Source organism: Pseudorca crassidens, chromosome 7, assembly GCF_039906515.1.
Source record: "Pseudorca crassidens isolate mPseCra1 chromosome 7, mPseCra1.hap1, whole genome shotgun sequence".
Taxonomy (NCBI): Eukaryota; Metazoa; Chordata; class Mammalia; order Artiodactyla; family Delphinidae; genus Pseudorca; species Pseudorca crassidens.
Window position 1 is genome coordinate 97,003,383 of NC_090302.1, and position 18,842 is coordinate 97,022,224.

General features: G+C 37.1%; 1 protein-coding gene across 1 annotated transcript in view; it reads left to right on the forward strand.

The window, feature by feature from the left end:
- Nucleotides 1-18,842, forward strand: part of LOC137228089 (contactin-associated protein-like 3) — a 197,579-nt gene that overhangs the window by 160,125 nt on the left and 18,612 nt on the right. Inside the window, exons 15-21 of the mRNA XM_067745051.1 lie at nucleotides 1,237-1,364; nucleotides 8,854-9,024; nucleotides 9,717-9,935; nucleotides 12,631-12,870; nucleotides 13,457-13,684; nucleotides 14,974-15,107; nucleotides 15,927-16,014. Of these exons, the coding sequence (XP_067601152.1) occupies nucleotides 1,237-1,364; nucleotides 8,854-9,024; nucleotides 9,717-9,935; nucleotides 12,631-12,870; nucleotides 13,457-13,684; nucleotides 14,974-15,107; nucleotides 15,927-16,014 (1,208 nt within the window). The remainder of the gene's footprint in view (nucleotides 1-1,236; nucleotides 1,365-8,853; nucleotides 9,025-9,716; nucleotides 9,936-12,630; nucleotides 12,871-13,456; nucleotides 13,685-14,973; nucleotides 15,108-15,926; nucleotides 16,015-18,842) is intronic.

Sequence of the window (18,842 nt, forward strand, 5' to 3'; positions counted from 1 at the left end):
TAAACAAAATAAAAATCTTAATAATTTTACATTTTCTAACTTAAAAGAATATTTCGATGCCTAGCAGAATTGGAATGATTAACTATTAAGTTAGGAAGACTTTTTTTGCAGGAAAGCTGTCAGGTTGAACCATGTGAAACAGCTGATTTTTTGACCTGCAAAAGTGGCAGTTTCAAATGTTTCAACTTGTATATACAAGAGTGAGTGGTGGCTTTGTAATTATTTGGAATTAAAACTTACTAGGTTCTACACAGAACAATAAATTAGACAAACTAGTATTTGTTCATAAATCAGAAGTACGTATGTAATTGAAGTATACAATGAAAAATACCTATACAAGGTATAGAAAAACCTTCCTACTTTGTCCAGAGAGGACGGTGGTTGTACAACCAACTTACCAGCCAGGTCCTCTGGCTCCTGTTCCAATCCTATTGTATTAAACCATAGATATTAATATTACATGATGATATTATTGGCAAAAATTGTTATTATTTATAACATCCACTGGGGGGCATTGATGGTGGGTTTTATGTTTACATCCCCAACACACAGGGCCTGGCAAATAGAAGCATAATAAGTGTTTGTCGAATGAATGGATGGTGACAATCTTCGGCAAAGCACTTTCCCATGCATTAGTCCATTTATTAATTTTAAGAATATATTGTATCATATCTTCATCATGGTTTTGAATCAGTATTTTGTTTTGATTTTGTTTTTAAATTTATGGCTTCAACAAATAAGGAAATGCCTCATAACCACAGTAGGAATTTCTGAAACTTTAGTTAAAAAAAAAGAAAAAGTCCAAGTATTGAAAACCTAAGTCTTGTCAGTCAGGTGGTTTTGTTTTTTGTCTTTTTTTTTTTTTTTTTTTTAATGAAGGAAGATTGCTGTTGCTTCTGTAAATTCTGCATTTAAGTATTACACAGTGGCTGAATTGGAAAGAACAATGAGCTGCTAATTGCACTGAAATGTAATCTCATGCCTGTATCCATGACCATAATTTTGGACCTGCCTGCTTTCTTCTCTATGGTCACGTAGATGAACAAAGGTCTCTGGTCCTCAGAAGACCTCATTCAATATATTAGTATGTTTGTAAGTGTTCAGATGAGATGTTTGATTTCCCTACTGTTATGTACTTACAAGTTTAGCTTAATACCCCTTGAACTGCAATCAAAGACTATTACTCTTCTGTACATTATTCAGAATAATGTTAAGGTGGTTGTATTTGTTTTCTAGGACCAGCAACACAGTAGTCCTTTCCCATAAGAAGCACTTGCCGGTCACTCAGGTTGTGATGAGAGACACAGGGCGACCACATTCTGAAGTGGCTTATACACTGGGGCCTCTGCTCTGCTCGGGGGACAGTAAGTAGTGGCAAGAGGAACTGTCTTCATCCCTGCTAATACATTTCAATCTTTTAAGAGAAATCGAACTGCCTGTGTTCATAAAAACACTGTCTGTACTGATAATCTGTACTTCATTAGGAATGTATTAACTCTATAAAATAAGTGTATATTGTTAATGTAATTGAGAAAAAACATATTACCTCTGGATTATGTAGAGGTATCTTTTATATGACATTTACATGAGACTGTGCTGCAAAGATTCATGGAATCATCTGAAATATATCACTTGTTCAGCAAACATCTAATATGTACCTACTAAGTATAAGGCACTTTGCTGAATGCTGAGATGCCTGAAATTGGTAAGATAAGGAGAAAATGAGAGGACAGAATCCATCAAGTGTATCTAGTCATTAATGCCTTCTGACAATTCTGAATTTTTACACAGGAAGTCTCGATGCTCCTAACTCCACTTACCCCTCCAACTGCATCTTGTGTATCCTTCATGCCCCCAAAATAACTGAAATAAAATATATGAGTTCTATCTTTAATTTTCAAACTTCTACTCTCTCTTGAATATCAGTCCTTCTCCTCCATCTCGTCCATTGCTCCCCAGAAACTGCTTTTTCCTGTCACCAATGAGAACTCCACATTTCTAAATCCAATTCCTATTCCCTGATATCATCTGAGTTGACCTGTCAGCAACTTTGGATTCCTCCCATGATTCAAACTTCTTTAATTCACTTTCTTTACGTGGTGGCCAGCATACCACAAAATTTTCCTACCCTCCTCTCCCCAACCTTCCTTCACCTCGCCAGCAGGATAACGTTGGGGTTCCCCAGGGCTCTATGCTCCGCCCTCTCTCCTCTCTGCTCTCAGTTGGTGATCTTCTCCCATCATCTCATGGCTTTAAATACGGCATGGGCATCAGTGACCTCCACGCCTATACCTATACCTAGTCTTCCTGAACTCCCAGCTCCTGCATCCAGCTGGCTATTCCGTACTTCTTCATTCCAATTGGCATTTCAAACCCAACTTGTCAAAAAAATGAGAAAAGAAAAAGAAAGCATTTCCACACCAACCTTCCTCAAATCAATGCATAGCAACTCCATTCTTCCTGTTGCTTCTTAGACTGAAAACAATACAGTCACTCATAACTTCTCTTTTCTATCATAACCCACATTTAATTCATCAGCAAGTCTTATTGGTTCTAACTGCAAAAATGGATCCAGAATTTATCTCCATTACCACCTGTACCTGGATTGTTGCTGTGGCCCCATAACTGGCCTACCTGCTACTGTCTCTGCCCACTTAGCTGATACTCCGCACAAGAGCCAGAGGGAATAAAATCAGGTCACGTCAGTCCTCTGCCCCAAACTCTCTTCTGGCACTCATCTCAGAGGAGAGGCCAAAGTACAATGTCCACCAAGGCCATAGTAGCCATGTTGCCCTCTGAGCCAGGCAGTACCACAGTGGGGCCTGTGGAACCACAACCCTCCCTGGGGCCCCATAGGAGGTGTTGCCATGTGAGGGAACCCTGGCATTTCTGAACCTTGCTATTGGAAAAAAAAGAGGGTCCTATTTCAGATAATAAAAATACTGAGATGCAGATAGTCAAAATGTAGAAAGCCTATGAACGTGCCTTGACTCGATGATAGTATAGTTATTTTCCTCACTCATAACATAAATATGCAAACCACAGTTCTCTTTCTGGATAAGGTGAAGCAAGTACAACCCACCCCGTCTCTCTCACTGAACTCACCCATAAAACCTGGACAGAATGCATGAAGCAGTTATCTCAGGACTCTGGAAAGCAAATAGCAGCAGGGAAGAGAAAGCAAAATTCACCATTTATTTTTTCTTCCAGTATCTCTCAGCCGCTGGGTCCCAGATGGAGAGAGTCCCAAGAGAAGTCCTCTAGTCCTGGTTGGAGGAGGGGACAGGGAGCTCCTAACTATGAGAGAGCACGGTAGTCTCATTTCTCCCCTTCTCTCTGTTTTCTGAGGTTCCAGTTCCCAGGCAGCCCCATGGCAATAGTGGTAGAAGCTGCCTCAGAAACACACAAGAGCCAGAACTCCAAGGAAAGGCATCTTCTGCTCTGGACAGGGGAGCCCTGACTCTACGACAGTGGCAGACTCATGCTACTTTTGTTTTCTTTCTCTGTTCACCCATCACTAGGCAATGGACATATGTACAGGTGCAGGAGTGAATAGGAAAGCACAATAAATCAGGCTGAATAGAGCCCTAGTTTTCTGGTTGTATGATTGAAAAGGGAGCTGCAGGGAATTGCAAAGTATCTGGAAGAGCACAGAGAGGGAAGAGTTCAAGAGAGTGATGCCACAAGTTGTCTGTGAAGTCCTGGGTTCACCTCAGAGCTACACATGCCTGGATCTGCTCCTAATTATAGACCAAAGTTGAGAATTGAAGAGGCTACCATCCAGGACTCAGACTGGCCACTGAGTGGTGCAGAAGTGAGGCAGAGTTGAATAGTACTGCAAAAGCTTTGAAAACTGGACAGCCATAGGAACCATGGACCATGCACGGAGGACAGGTTGGAATGTGTGGCCAGATCCTAACCAGGACAGCTGCCTGCAAAATAAGAAAATATCAACATGCACTTTGAATTTAAGCAAAGCCCAAAGTTTGTTAACATAATATTTTAAAGATCTAGGAAATAGTCCAAAATTACTTCGCATACAAAGAACCAGAAAAATCCAAGTTTGCATAAGCAAAGATAATCAACAGATACCAATGACACAGAGGTTAGAATTATCTGATAAAGACACTAAAACAGCTATTACACAAAAACTCTAACAAGTAATAATAAATGCTTTTGAAACAAATAGAAAAAGAAAAAGTTTCAGCAAAGAAATGGGATATATAGAGGAGAGTTAAATGGAAACTTTAGAAATAAGAAGTATGGTAATGGAAATGAAAGATGCACTGGATGGGTTAAATAGCAGATTTGAGATGAAACAGTCAATGACACTGAGGATCGATAAATAGAAAGTATTCAATCTGAACAAGAGAAAGAAAAAAGGTTGAAAAAAAAATGAACAGGGCCTCAGGGACCTGTGGGTTAATAATAAAAGATATAACATTCATTTAATTGAATTTCCAGAAGAAGAGAGGAAAGAGTGCTGGTGCTGAAAAATATTTGAAAAACTAATGGCTGAAAACTTTAAGTTTGGCAAAAGAGAGACTTGAGAAGTTGAATGAACCTGAAACAGTATAAACTGAAAGAAATTCACATCTAGACATATCATAAACAAACTGATGTGAAAACTAAAGACAATGAGAAACTTTTTGAAATCAGCTAGAGAGAATAATGATGCATTGCCTATAGTGAAACACCAATTCAAATGACAGTAAGTTTCTCATCATAAATATAGAGGTCAGAAGGAAGTGGCAAAACATTTCTCAAGTGCTGAAAGTAAAGAATTGTCAGTCCAGAATTCTATGTTAAGCAAAAATATACTTCAGGAATGAAGGTAAAATTTTTTAAAATTTCAAATGAAAGAAAGCTGAAAGCGTTCATCGCCTGAAGCCATCCTTTAAAAGAATTTCTAAAGGAAGTTTTTTTAGATAGAAAGGAAATGATATCAGAAGGAAATTTTGAACTTTGGGAATAAAAAAATCAACATTAGAAATGGTAAATAACTGGGTAAATTTATAGATTATTCTCCTATTATTTTAAATATATCTGAGGGTTGAAAGCAAAAAATACATTATTTCACAGGGTCACAGGGTTTTAATTTTGTGTGGATATAATACACATGGCAACAACAACATAAACAGGAGTAGGTAAAAGGACAAAATTGTTGTCAAAGTTTTTACAAATCACTTGAAGTGGTTAAAACATAGATTCTAAGCATACTAAGAAAGGTAAGTATATATATTGTAATCCTTAAAGGAACCAATTAGGAAACTGCTATACAAATAGAATACTGAAAAATGTTTAAATAACCCAAAAGGAGACAGAAAAAGGAAAACAGAAGAACAAAAAAATAGAACAAATAGGAAAAAATAATAAAATGATAGAACTAACATATCAACATTTGTATTTAATGTAAGTGGTCTAAGTAAACCAATTAAAAGACAGATTGTTGTGACTCAACTATAGGCTGTCTATAAGAAATTCAATTCAAATATAATGACATAATAAAAGAATATGATGGAGAAAGATATACTACACAAACATAAATTTAAAGAAATCTGGAGTTTTTACTAAAATTTTTGCTTGCAAGCAAAGAAAATGAATACATATAAAAGGACCAAGAAGACTGAAGAATCTTAAATGTGTATGCTAATAACTGAGCTTCAAAATACATAAAGCAAAAACTGACAGGGTGGAAAGGCGAAATAGAGAAATTCATAATTATCATTAAAAAGTCCAATACTGCTCTCTCATTAGCTTATGGAACTAATAGAGGGAAAATCAGCAAGGATATAGAAGACCTGAATGTCACCAGAAAACAAATGAATCTAATCGACATTTATAGAATACTCTACCAACAGTAGAATACACATTCTTTGCAAATGCACATGAATCTTTAACCCAGATACAGCATATTTAGTGTCATAAAACAAACTTTAACCAATATTAAACAATTTAAATCTTACAAAATGCAAGATTTGACATAATTGAATTAAATTAGAAATAAATAAAAAAGATAGTGAGAAAGTCTCAAAACACTTAGAAATTGAACACCAAACTGTCAAATAATACCTGAGTCAAGGAAAGGTCTCAATAGATATGATAAAATATATTGAACTGAATGAAAATTAAAGTACAGTGTATCAAAATTGGTAGTATGCAGTTATAGCAGTGCTTAGAGGGATATTGAGAGCAATAAATGCTTATATTATGCAAGAAAAAAGATCTCAATTCAATAATGTAAGACTTCACCAAAAAAAAACCAAACTAGAAATAGAAGAGAAAAATAAACCTAAAGCAAGCAGAAAGAAGGAAATAATAAAGAATAGAAATCAATTAAATTAAAATCAGAGTATATAAAAACAAAAAAAGATTCTTTTAAAATATTAATAAAATTGATAAACCTCTAAGAAAACTATCCAAAGAAAAGAGAAGATAAAAATGATCAATATGAGAAATGAGAGTTGGGATAACACTACAGACCCCACAGACATCAACAGTATAATAAAACTATACTACAAACAACTCTACACGTATTAATTCTACAACATAGATGAAGTGGACCAATTCCTTAAAAACTGCTAACAGCCAAAACTTTCTTAAGATAAACCAGACAACTGGGATAGACCTAATAGTATTAATGGAATTGAATTTGTAGTTTAAAACCTTCTGAAAAAGAAATCCAGACCAAGATTGTTTCACTGATGATTCTACCAAAGAAATAATACCATATCTACACAACCTCTTTCAGAAAATAAAAGAGGAAATTCTTTCCAACATTTTAAGGAGAGCATTGCTTTGATATCCAAACTAGAAGAAGTGCAAAAAAATGATAACTACTGATAATGTTATTACCAACACAGATGCGAAAATCCTCAACAAAACATTAACAAATAATCCAGGAATATTTTTAAAAATGCACCACCACCAACTGCAGTTTATCCCATGATGCAAGACTGATTCAGTATTTGGAAGATGATCAGTTTGATCTACCACGTTAACAGTCTAAGGAAGACAAATCACTCCAGGTGCTTTTTCTGTATCAATTAATATGAACATTATAATTTGAATTATTATGATAACAAATTCAACATGATAATTTACATCATAATAGCATTTATAATAAAATTCTTAGCAAACTAGGTATAAAAGGAAAATTCTTAAACTTAATAGGACAGTATCTGTACAAAACAGCTAGCATCATAATAATTGGTGAAAAACTGAATGCTTTCCCCCTAAGGATGGGAACAAGATAAGGATATCCAATCTCACCACATCTATTCAACCACTTTGATCATATGGGAAGTCCTAGCCACGGCAATAATGTAAGAAAGAAAATAAGTGCATACAGGCTGGAAAGCAAGAAAGAAAACTCTATTCACACGTATATACATACGATTGCCTACGTAGACAATCTCAAGGAATGTTCCCCCCCCCCCCCGGCAGAAACAAAAACAAAAACCCTACTAGGTCTTATTAAGTGAGCTCAACAAGGTCACAGGATACAAGGTCAACAGAAGACAAATCAGTCATATATGCTAGCAATGTATAAATGGAAACCAAAATTTACAAGACAAAGTCATTTTCAGTAGCTAGAAAGAATATAATACTTAGGTACATATTTAACAAAAACATGTATAAGATCTGTAACTCATCAAAAAGTGACTAAACACTGAAGAAAGGAATCAAAGAATCTAACTAAAGGGAGAGATATACTGTGTTCATGGATTGGAAGACTCAATATAGGAAAGATGTCAGTTCTCTCCAAGTTAAAAACACACTTCACCAAAGAGGATATAAGAATGGCAAATAAGCACATGAAAAGATGTTCAACATCATTACCTGTTAGGGAAGGCAAATTAAAACCACAACGGGATACTACTACACACCAATTTGGATTGCTAAAATAAAAAAAATATATACTCACAATATTAAATGCTGGTGAAGATATGAAACAACTGTGTCTCTTATACATTGTTAATGGGAATTAAAAATGGTACAGCCACTCTGGAAAACTGTTTGGCAGTATCTTATAAAGTTAAACATACTTACCATATGACCCAGGGATTATACCCCTGGGAATTTACCCTACAAAAATGAAAACATATGTCCACACAAAAACCTTTACACGAATGTTTATAGCAGTTCTATGTGTAATTGACCAAATCTGGAAAGACCCCTAGTGTTCTTCAATGTGGACAAATAAACTGTGGCAGATCCACAGTTTATCTGGAATATTACAGAGCAGTAGAAAGGAATAGATATTGACATGCAACAGCTCGAATGAATCTCAAAGGCTTTATGTTGAGTGAAAGAAGCCGATCTCAAAGGGTTGCATGCTGCATGACTCTATTTATATGCTATTTGGAAAAGGCAAAACTATAGGGACAGAGACTAGTTCATGATTGCCAGGGCTTAAGGGTGGTTGGAGGTTGTGACTATAAGGAAATAGCAAGAGGGAGGTTTTTGGGGTGATGGAACTGTCTTTTATTCTGATTTTAATGATGGCTATGCAAATCCACAAATGTATTAAAAGTTATATAACTGTATGTCCCTAAAAAGTCAATTTTACTTGATGATAATTCAAAAAATAATATTGTTTTTAAAAAAACACGGGTCACTTCCAAAGTGATTGTCCCTCCACTCAGTTGCAACCATGTCCAGGTTCTTAATCTTCAAAAGAATCACTATTTGGACATTCATGTCATGGCTACATGTTCAGAAGAACCACAAAATGAAGGCTTTTAAAGATAAATAATGCAATGAATGGTAAAAATCCTAGAAATATAAAAAGTAATTGTTGTTTGTTTTGTTTCATTGTTATTTTCACTTTCTTTTTCTTCTTGTAAACAGATTCATTTTGGAATTCAGCTTCCTTCAATACTGAGACTTCATACCTTCATTTCCCTACATTCCGAGGAGAGCTTAGCGCAGATGTGTCTTTCTTTTTTAAGACCACAGCTTTTTCGGGGGTGTTTGTAGAGAACCTGGGGATCACAGACTTCATCAGGCTAGAGCTGCGAGGTGAGTTGCCCACCCTGGGCAAAGCCATGGGGTACTCATTAACAATAACCTCGTTAGTAACGTAATTTCTGATGTATTGCCATGTTTCCTTTGTCGGTTGTATTTCTTGATTAAATGCTAAAATTCTATGATTTTAAATAATTATTTTTAATAGAAAGTAAAACAGTGATTCACGAAACATACAACAGTCTATACAATTCCTTGTTGTCTTAATTCTATGTGCAATCAGGATATTAAACCAAACTGGTCAAATAACTGCTGACTAAATCACAAAATTATGTGATTTAATTGACTAGTCATACTGTTTATGTATGTAGACAAAGCTTAATTTCTTACTTTGTGAATTTCACATAGTGCTTTTAAAACTATATTAAGATTTAAACCACCTTTAAATAAACTCACTTATACCTATGAAGTCAGATAAAATGTTAGTTGTATTTTTATAGGTAAATATCTCTATTGCTTAGGGCTTAGCAAGATGAATAGTAAACTCTAAGAAGAAGTATGTTAAAGTCAGCTTTGCTTTTTGCTTTTGCTTTTTTTTTTTACCAGCTCAGACTGACATTTGTCTGCATCAATATCATGGTCTTCTTTCATAAGGAGCATGTCATGGTACTTTTTTCATGTCTACTCAAGACCAAATTTTCTCCCCTGTGAATGAATTTGACCAGCTCTCCTATCTTTATTTCCAGCCCCTGCAGAAGTGACCTTTTCCTTTGATGTGGGGAATGGGCCTTGTGAGGTCACGGTGCAGTCCCCCACTCCCTTTAACGACAATAGGTGGCACCATGTGAGGGCAGAACGGAACGTTAAAGAAGCATCCCTTCAAGTGGATCAGCTCCCTAGGGAGACCCAAACTGCCCCAGCTGATGGGCACGCCCGCTTGCAGCTCAACAGCCAGCTCTTCGTGGGTGAGTGCTGCTAGTGGCTTGTAACTGAGCTGTGCTGTGAATGCAGAGGTGGACAGAGAGAAAATCACAGCTACAGCAGTAGTGATAATAGTAATTGCCACAGGGACTACTATCGGCCCTGGTGGGAGGCAGAGATAGTGAATAAAATCCTCTGAACTGAGAAGGAACTTTGGGACTGAAAATTGAAGCAGGCAACTCCATAAAGTGCAATTATGAAGTTTATTGTGGGTAACTTACATCCAGGGGACGATGAGCCAGAGATGTTCACAGCTGCACTTCGTGCCATGGAAGAGGCTCCTGGGGGATTTAAAGGAGCCAAAACTAAAAATAGAATCTGACTACCAAGTGAGAAGCACCCATGGTTAGGAATCGGGATTTTTTCCTCCCCAAGGGGGGTCTCATGACCATCTGCATCAGCAAAAGGCACTCTTCCAGTTTTCATATTAGATGAAGGCAAGGGTAAAGGTTGATAAGGAACTTATCTGGCTGGGATGCATTCCGTGTGAGTAAGCTAAAGCTTAGTCCCCCAGGAAGAGGAGGGGGTGGGACTGCGGGCCTAAGATGGAGCTGACAAAAGGGAGTCAGTGTGGTTCAGCCACACAGACACTATGTACCAAGAGCTCATTTAATATAAATATCTCTGCTATAAATTATTGTACCCAATTTGCAGATGAGATCATGGAGGCTCAGAGACATCAAGGGACTTAACCATAGAAACCCAACTGGAAGGAAAATCCAAACTCGTGTTGGACTGATTCCCAAGCTTGCACGCAATATCATAGACGATTTATGTTTGTTTCAATTACTTCTTATCCATACTATTTATAAAAAAAATAGCAATTTTTATCCATTTCTCTCACTTCACTTCTCAGTATAGTTAGAGAACCAGCCCCGTAATTGGGACAAAATCCTCCAGAGTCCCCTCAGAAACAGGCCATAGGAGCCCAGGGAGGCTGAGGCAGCCTCGTGTGACTGGACACAGCAGGACTTTCCCCAGCCCAGCACCTGGTTCCTCTCAGTCCTGCACTCCCTCCGCTGCTCTCTTGTTGCAAATGCCTTGTTTAGACCCAGAGCTGGCTCATTATTCTGCTGTCCATTCTTTAAAGATTAAAGCTCTGGGTAGTGGGAGTCTTCCCTCTAACTTACATGCTTATTCTTTATTATTGTTTGTTTTTCCCAAAGGGAGAAACAACTTTTGCTACATTGCTTTTTAGATAACTCTATTCTAATTTGGAAACTAAGCAGATTAACGAAATAGCTCTCACTTGGTCTTTTCTCACATATTTTAAAGTAAATAAGGACACAGTCCAATGAAAAATTGATATAAATCACAAATTAGCACACAGTCTGCTTTGCCAGGTGATACCTACTGCTGTGTCCAGGAACTAATGATATTCAGTGAATTTAAGTGTGTGTGTATGTGTGTATATGTATACAGCCCATGGCACCATAAAACAGCTTCAAGCACAGTTAGTTCTTACTGAGTTGAGGCTTCATTTTAAATTATCAAACTGCAAATCAAATTAAATAATTCTATTTTCTGACTTATAGTCCTGAGGATTAATTAGCGGAATTTCTAGGAACAAAGTTTGGATGGAAATCTACCTAGAACTAGTGTTTCCACTATGGTAATATTTCTAAAGCCTGAGGAGTTAGTTGAAAATTCAGATTTGGGGTACCTTCCCCAGGCCCACTGAATCAGAATCTTTTGGAATAAATCCAAAATCTGTTTTTAGCAAACACTCCAAGTGACTCCTGTGCTCCCATATTTATTATGCTCACATGAGAAATGATAGAAATATAGGGGGATATATATTATTTGGTTAATGTTATACCACCTGACCTCAGAGCCACCAGGATGGAGTATGAAAGGTCTGAGGTGCTAAATTTTGGTTTTACCCCTTCTGCCTTCTTTTTCTTTGTTCTTGCCTCAGTTCCTTTTCACAGCTTTATTAGTGAGAGCTCTTCTAAGTAAGAATTAGTATTTTATATATGTGTAATAGATATGCTATATAAATATATATACAAATTTGTAATATATATTATATTAAATACATACACAAATTTATATATTACAAATTTATAATATATATTACATCGCAAAGATTTTTCAACTATGTAACCTTTATTATGCATGTCATTGTTTGTAAATTTAAACTTTAAAAAGGATCAATGGTGTTTATTTTGTTCTTTAAGAAAGGAACAATGTAGGGGCTTCCCTGGTGGCACAGTGGTTGAGAGTCCGCCTGCCGATGCAGGGAACATGGGTTCGTGCCCCGGTCCGGGAAGATCCCACATGCCGCGGAGCGGCTAGGCCCATGAGCCGTGGCCGCTGAGCCTGCGCATCCGGAGCCTGCGCATCCGGAGTCTGTGCTCCGCAACGGGAGAGGCCACAACAGTGAGAGGCCCGCGTACCGCAAAAAAAAAAAAGAAAGAAAGGAACAATGTAAAAAAATGTCTTTCTAAATATAACTTGAAGAAGTATTTTTAGAACAAATATTTACCAAGTTCAACTTAAAAAATATTTTCATTAATGGTCTGTTCAGTGCCATTTGATGATTCTTAACTTTTGACCACAGCCTACGTTTTCAGAATTATATTTGTTCATAAAACCTTGGCCTCTGTTCAAAGTGAAGATGAAATCCTGAAAAAGACACCCAGGAACGTGTTTGCATTTGCAGTGTTTCCCTTGTAGGTGGAACAGCAAGCAGACAGAGAGGCTTCCTGGGATGCATTCGGTCTCTAAGGTTGAACGGGCTGGCCCTGGATCTGGAAGAAAGAGCCACAATGACGCCAGGAGTGGAGCCAGGGTGTCCAGGACACTGTAGCAGCTATGGACACCTGTGTCGCAATGGAGGGAGGTGTAGAGAAAAACGCAGAGGGATCGAATGTGACTGCACCTTCTCTGCGTATGATGGGCCATTCTGCGAGAATGGTGAGTGTGAGCGAGGAGCAGCTTACAGGGAAAGGATGGAACATTTGAACTCTATGAAGACGTTTCTGGCATTTGACACTGTAAAGAAAAGATCAGGCAGTTCTCTGTAATTAGCTGAAGTAGAATTGTTTCTGTCCCAAATGCCTCCATTTCACTTGGCAGGAGGTATGATTCTATTCTTTTGAAGGCCGTTGACTGCTTCTGTTAGATCTGATGTCACCCGCTCTGGATTTCTCAGAGGGTCATCAATGCAACACTTTGAGGAGAGCAATAACCTTTTAACTGTATGTTTACACTGGACATTTAATTTTCTGTAATCCTAAGATGAAGCCTTTTGGAGGTAATAATAAAATATTGTTACTCAGTTTTGGGTTATGGGAATATGGAGAGATTATCTTTTTATTTATACTTTATTGTTTTTCATCTTAAATTTTTAAATTAAAAAGCAGCAAAGCACACCATTATTATTTTCTCTTTTGAGATATTTAAGGATTAGAGATATTCTTTAAATATACAGAAATATCCATAAAACAATACATGTGCACTTACATATTGCTAATATAACCAAAAAGGCATGTCATTCCAGAAATTTCTGCGTATTTTGGAGCTGGCTCCTCAGTGATTTACGACTTTCAACATTACAATGACACCTTCAGTAAGAACTCCAGCTCCTTTGTGGCTTTATTTCATGAGGATCTGACATTGACAGGAGAAATGGCCACACTGAGCTTCCGGACCACAGGGATGCCCAGCTTACTACTCTATGTGAGCTCCTTCTATGAGGAATACCTTTCAGTTATCCTCGCCCCGAATGGTGAGTATCTTCACCACACGAACAAGAAGACTGACTTAGGAGAAATCAGGACCATAAGGAGGGGGCCCTTTCAATGCTAAACTACAAACAAGAAAACACAAGTGCATCCCTGTGACACCCATGTTATTAGGGTTGGTTTGTTTTCATTATAACCCCAAATGTTTCTCACTAGCCTTACCATTTCAGTGATTAAATTAAGATGGCTTTCTTCTATAAATATCTGATCATTTCATGTATCTGATGTTCAACTGTGCTTCTTGTTATTGGTAGGGAGTCTTTCCTTCTGCATGTGAATAAATTAGTGTCACAGTTCATTTTGAAAGAAGATATTTTATGCATGGAAAATATTTCCTCCTTCTTGGAAGGGAAGTAAAGAAGTGCATTAAACCATATAGAAAGCCAGTTTCCATGAGCATCAGATAAATATGATTGCTCTTTACCCATCAGTGTTTGGGAACTCAGTTATGCCCTATCTGCATACAAAGAAAAGTGGGAAGACAGTTACCTAACCCATGGTCACCAGTAAGAGAACAGAACCAAGACGTTCCAAGTTAGAGAGCAAAATCAAGCTTTAACCTTTTCTCATGGAGAATAAAAGGGAGAAACTTAACTTCTGGAAAAGATTTCTATGATCACTGACTGATAAGATATATTACAGGTGGTACCAGAGTTACCAGGTAGAGGGTGCATCTATGAAGGAGAGCAGTGTGTGGATTGGAAGATTTGGATATTGTAGCAAATCACTCACTTCTCTCTTTTTGCTGCTTCTTGATTATGGCAGAAACCTTAGAAAACATTTCTGGTTCTGCAAAAAAAAAAAATATATATATATATATATGTGTGTGTGTGTGTGAATGTCAGTGATACATTAAAATGCATTAACATAAGTCACATTAAAAGAAGTTATGCTTATAGAAACTGAATGTTAATATAACGTTGCTTGAGGTTTTACCATTTAATAATATGAACACCACATGAATAATGAACTTCAAGCCTAGCTTGGCATTTTCATATGCTTAACTTAGACTTTTTCCTCTGGTTAAGGAAAATGGAAGAACTTGGAAAAAGACCATTTGTCTTGACTTTTAAGACTGTGTAATTGAATTCTGAATTTGGCCCCAGAACATCACATAAATGATTACTAGTCCAGGAAAGGTGACTATTGTGCACTTGAGTAAATGCTCCATAGATTCAAGTTATATATATATTTTAAATGTGCCTTAGAACCTGCATTGGCGGTTTTTATAAAATTATATTTCAGTTAAAAATGTCATTTTTCTCTTCTTTAGGAAGTTTGCAAATCAGGTATAAGCTAAACAGACACCGAGAACCTGATGTTTTTAACTTTGGTTTTAAAAACCTGGCTGATGGACAGCTTCACCAGGTGAAGATTAACAGAGAAGCAGCAGTGGTCTTTGTCGAGGTAAGGTTGTAAATTCAACAACAACAACAGTAATCAAAATTGTGATGCTCAGAATATATGACCTAAAGCAAAAATTTGATAATAAATCCTAGTAAAAGAAATGCACATCTGGCACTCTTCTTCCATAAGTCTTGCTAGGTCGATGTGTTTTGTTTTGTTTTGCAATGTCTGTTTGTTTAGCAAGAGACTGTCAAAATTATTATTAATATTTGACCACTTAAAATACAAAGCTGTCTTCATTGGTTTTACTTTATTTGGTTGGGAAATATTGCATAGTTTATCATAGTGACTACTGGAGATATTTCAGTGGGAACCTATTCCCACTGGGTTACAAAAGAACAAATGCTACAGAAATTTAAACACAAGGGAAGAAGCAAGATCTTGCTTAAAGTGGGAATACATTTTGAAAAACATTGGAGTCTTTAAGTCACACATTGTCACTGGATTTTGAAGAATAATCTTTTATATTGAATCTGTATGAATAATACATTTTTCTGCTCATGTTACAAATTTCCTCTAAATAAGTAAAAACTTTGAGGTTCAAAGTAGCTCTTGCATTTCTTTGTGGATTGTACCAATTATAGATACTTAAATCATAAAGACAAATGTAGGGGAACGGGATAGGCAATGAGGTGGAGTTGAATTTGAGGTGTTACAAGAATTGTTTATGATACACTTTTCTCCTTTAACCTTTGTGATAGTAGGAACATATGGCTTATTTTTTTTTATCATTTTTCTTGGTCTTCCTTTGATTTCCATCCTCTTATCATCAAAATTGCTTGACATTTTGATGTTTATATCATGTGGAACATTTAATAGGTTAACCAGAATGCAAGGAGACAAGTCATCCTGTCTTCAGGGACAGAATTCAATGCTGTCAAATCCCTCACGTTGGGGACAATTTTAGGTAAGTGGAAGAAAGAGAGCCCCCTCCCCCCACCGCCCAGTGACTGGGATTGGAAGTGTTTGCAAACACGGGAAGCATTCATCATGCTGAAAGAAGCTCCTTGATATATGCATGATTTCCCAGTGAGTGACAGTCAAGGTAGAAGCTTGTACTCTTGTCTGAGTGTGCATATAATCACAAGTAAGTGCTGCTTGCGAGTTGAACAAGGGCGTTTCTTGAAAAATGCCTCGACACTTACCCTCTCACTTGGCAATCAAGCATAATGAAACTTTGCATTTTTCTAACAATTCAGGAAAGACAAAATCAAAGCAGATATAAGTTCACAAATTCTGTAGTAATCAGGGGTCAAATGCAGAAATCATTTTAATGATAAATCTAGATTTATGTTTAAGAAGGAAGAGAAAAGGCTGCTTATTTTCTCTTAGCAAGCAAGCTTTGGGCTGTGGTCTGGGCCCTGCCTTGCCTGTGAGCTGAGGTAAAATGTGTTCATTGCTCCCAGCTACTCTTGGAAAATCACAGCCTAAATATCCTACAGACATCCTTTATGGCTTCCAGTTATGCTCCATAAAAATGCCGAAGTAAAAAGCATACTTTACTATTTAGACATCAAACTCTTGATGCCTTTTTTCTCCCCTTGTCACCAAGAATTACATTGCAATAAAAACAGATATTGAAAGTTATTTCTTTTATTTTTGATTATATATAAACTGTATGTTTTATTGCTATTTAAATGATATCTAGGGGAAATCCTCTTGTGGCATGTTTATTATTCCTCCTCTGGTACTTGATACTCATATGGCTATATTTCGTCCTAAGTAATCGATGGAAACTTATTAGGTGTTCAGCCATTTATACATTGATTCTTTTGGTCATTTCTTCTACCCCACAGATATATGTTACATCACCAACTTGAGAATGTTAGAAAAGGCACATGAATGGATGTTCAAAATATGTCGAGAATCATAGTAACTATTAAAGCGATCACGTCTTTCAAACAGATGATAGGCAATGAAATGATGACTTCTTATTTTTCAGACAGAGGAAATGTTATGAATGCTAGTGCTCTCCAAGGGTGCTCTTGTAATGGTAATAACAAAAGTGTAGGGTTTCCCTGGTGGCACAGTAGTTGAGAGTCCGCCTGCCGATGCAGGGGACACGGGTTTGTGCCCCTGTCCGGGAAGATCCCACATGCCGCGGAGCGGCTGGGCCCGTGAGCCATGGCCGCTGGGCCTGCACCCGGAGCCTGTGCTCCGCAACGGAAGAGGCCACAACAGTGGGAGGCCCGCGTACCGCAAAAAGTGTAACATTTAGACGCTGCAGCCTAACTGTTAAAACAGCCCAACTGTTAAAAAGGCAGATTAATCCAGTGCTCCTTCACTGGTAAGAATATAGTTTTAGCATGGTATAGTGAATAACAACTTCAGGCTGAAGCGGTGGTGGTCCTGCATTGTAATCATGCCTTAAAGGTAGATGAAGAATCTGGCCTTGATGATATATTGACAGAGTGGTAGCTTGTGCTGAAGGTCCTTTCCTGTGGTTCATTGTTCTAGTCGCACTCCCCACATGTGAGATAGTAATGGTGCAGTTACCACAGAAATAAAAATGAGAACATTTGTTTCCCACTGAGTGCTGGGAGATGTTTATACCTATCACAACCCATTGTAGAGGTGAGTATTCCAGTCTCCAATGTGTGGTTTTGATGTTTCTCAGGCATTTCTGACATCCCTGTTTTCATGATATTAGTAGATTTTTTTATTCTATTTAAAATAGTGGCATAATTTTAAAAGAATTGGAAAAACAAGCAAACCCCCAAAAAACAAAAACAAATTGAAAAAACAATTCAAAGGAATACTGCTCCTTCAACTTTTGTCCATGAGAATAACAGTATATGTTTAAATAGAGATTATGAAATTCCTAAAAGTTCAAAGACCACGTTGAGCTTTAGAGAACAGTGAGATAGAACCCTATCTTTGGCTGTCAGCCCAACAGTTATAATTGTTTTTAATATCCAAATGGAGAAGAATTTGCTCCCTTTTTTATCTGATATTGAGCTCTACTCTCTGGCCCGACGGATCCTTGGTCTGAGCAGTGAGTAATTGATCACCCAAGGGATGTGCAAGCCGCAGAGCTGAATTTTTGTCGAGTGGGTGCAAGCTGTGTGTAGAATGATGGTTCTGTCTGCCCCCAGATCTGATCCCTCCTCCACTACCAGATAGAAGTCCGTGCTTACTCTTTCCCAGCCTGGAGGACAGATATGGTCAATAAACAAAACAAACACAGACCACACACAACTTCATGCCCTCAGTGACTCCAGCATCTGATAGGAGAGATGAGGCATATTCAGAAATGTCTGTGACCCAAAGTATGAATAGAAAATTGCTATCAGTAAGTGTGAAATTGACAGAGGAATATTTTTAAGGACAATTCGGCTTCGAATGTATGATCTATAAAGATATAGGCAATAGATTACAAAAATCGACTTAATCATTGAACTGCATTATATGAGGGGATTGTTTTAATAAAAAGGTAGAATAATAAATTTTGTTATATAAATTTTTATTTTCCTATAAGTTAATATATAGAGGACAGTAGCATGGAACTGAAGGTGTTAATGTTTTTATTCAAGGGTGATATATTCAAAAACATCTCTCTCAGGCCACAGAAATTAAAGTTGAAACTCAGCAATGAAGTTTATAGCCTGAAGCAATTGAATCTAATAAAATTGTAAATATCCATTTCATCTGTACCTAGAGGTATATATCTTGATCAAAGGCTAATTAAATGTTTCATGTTTTAGATAACTTTATTTTAGGATGGCTTCTGTTCTG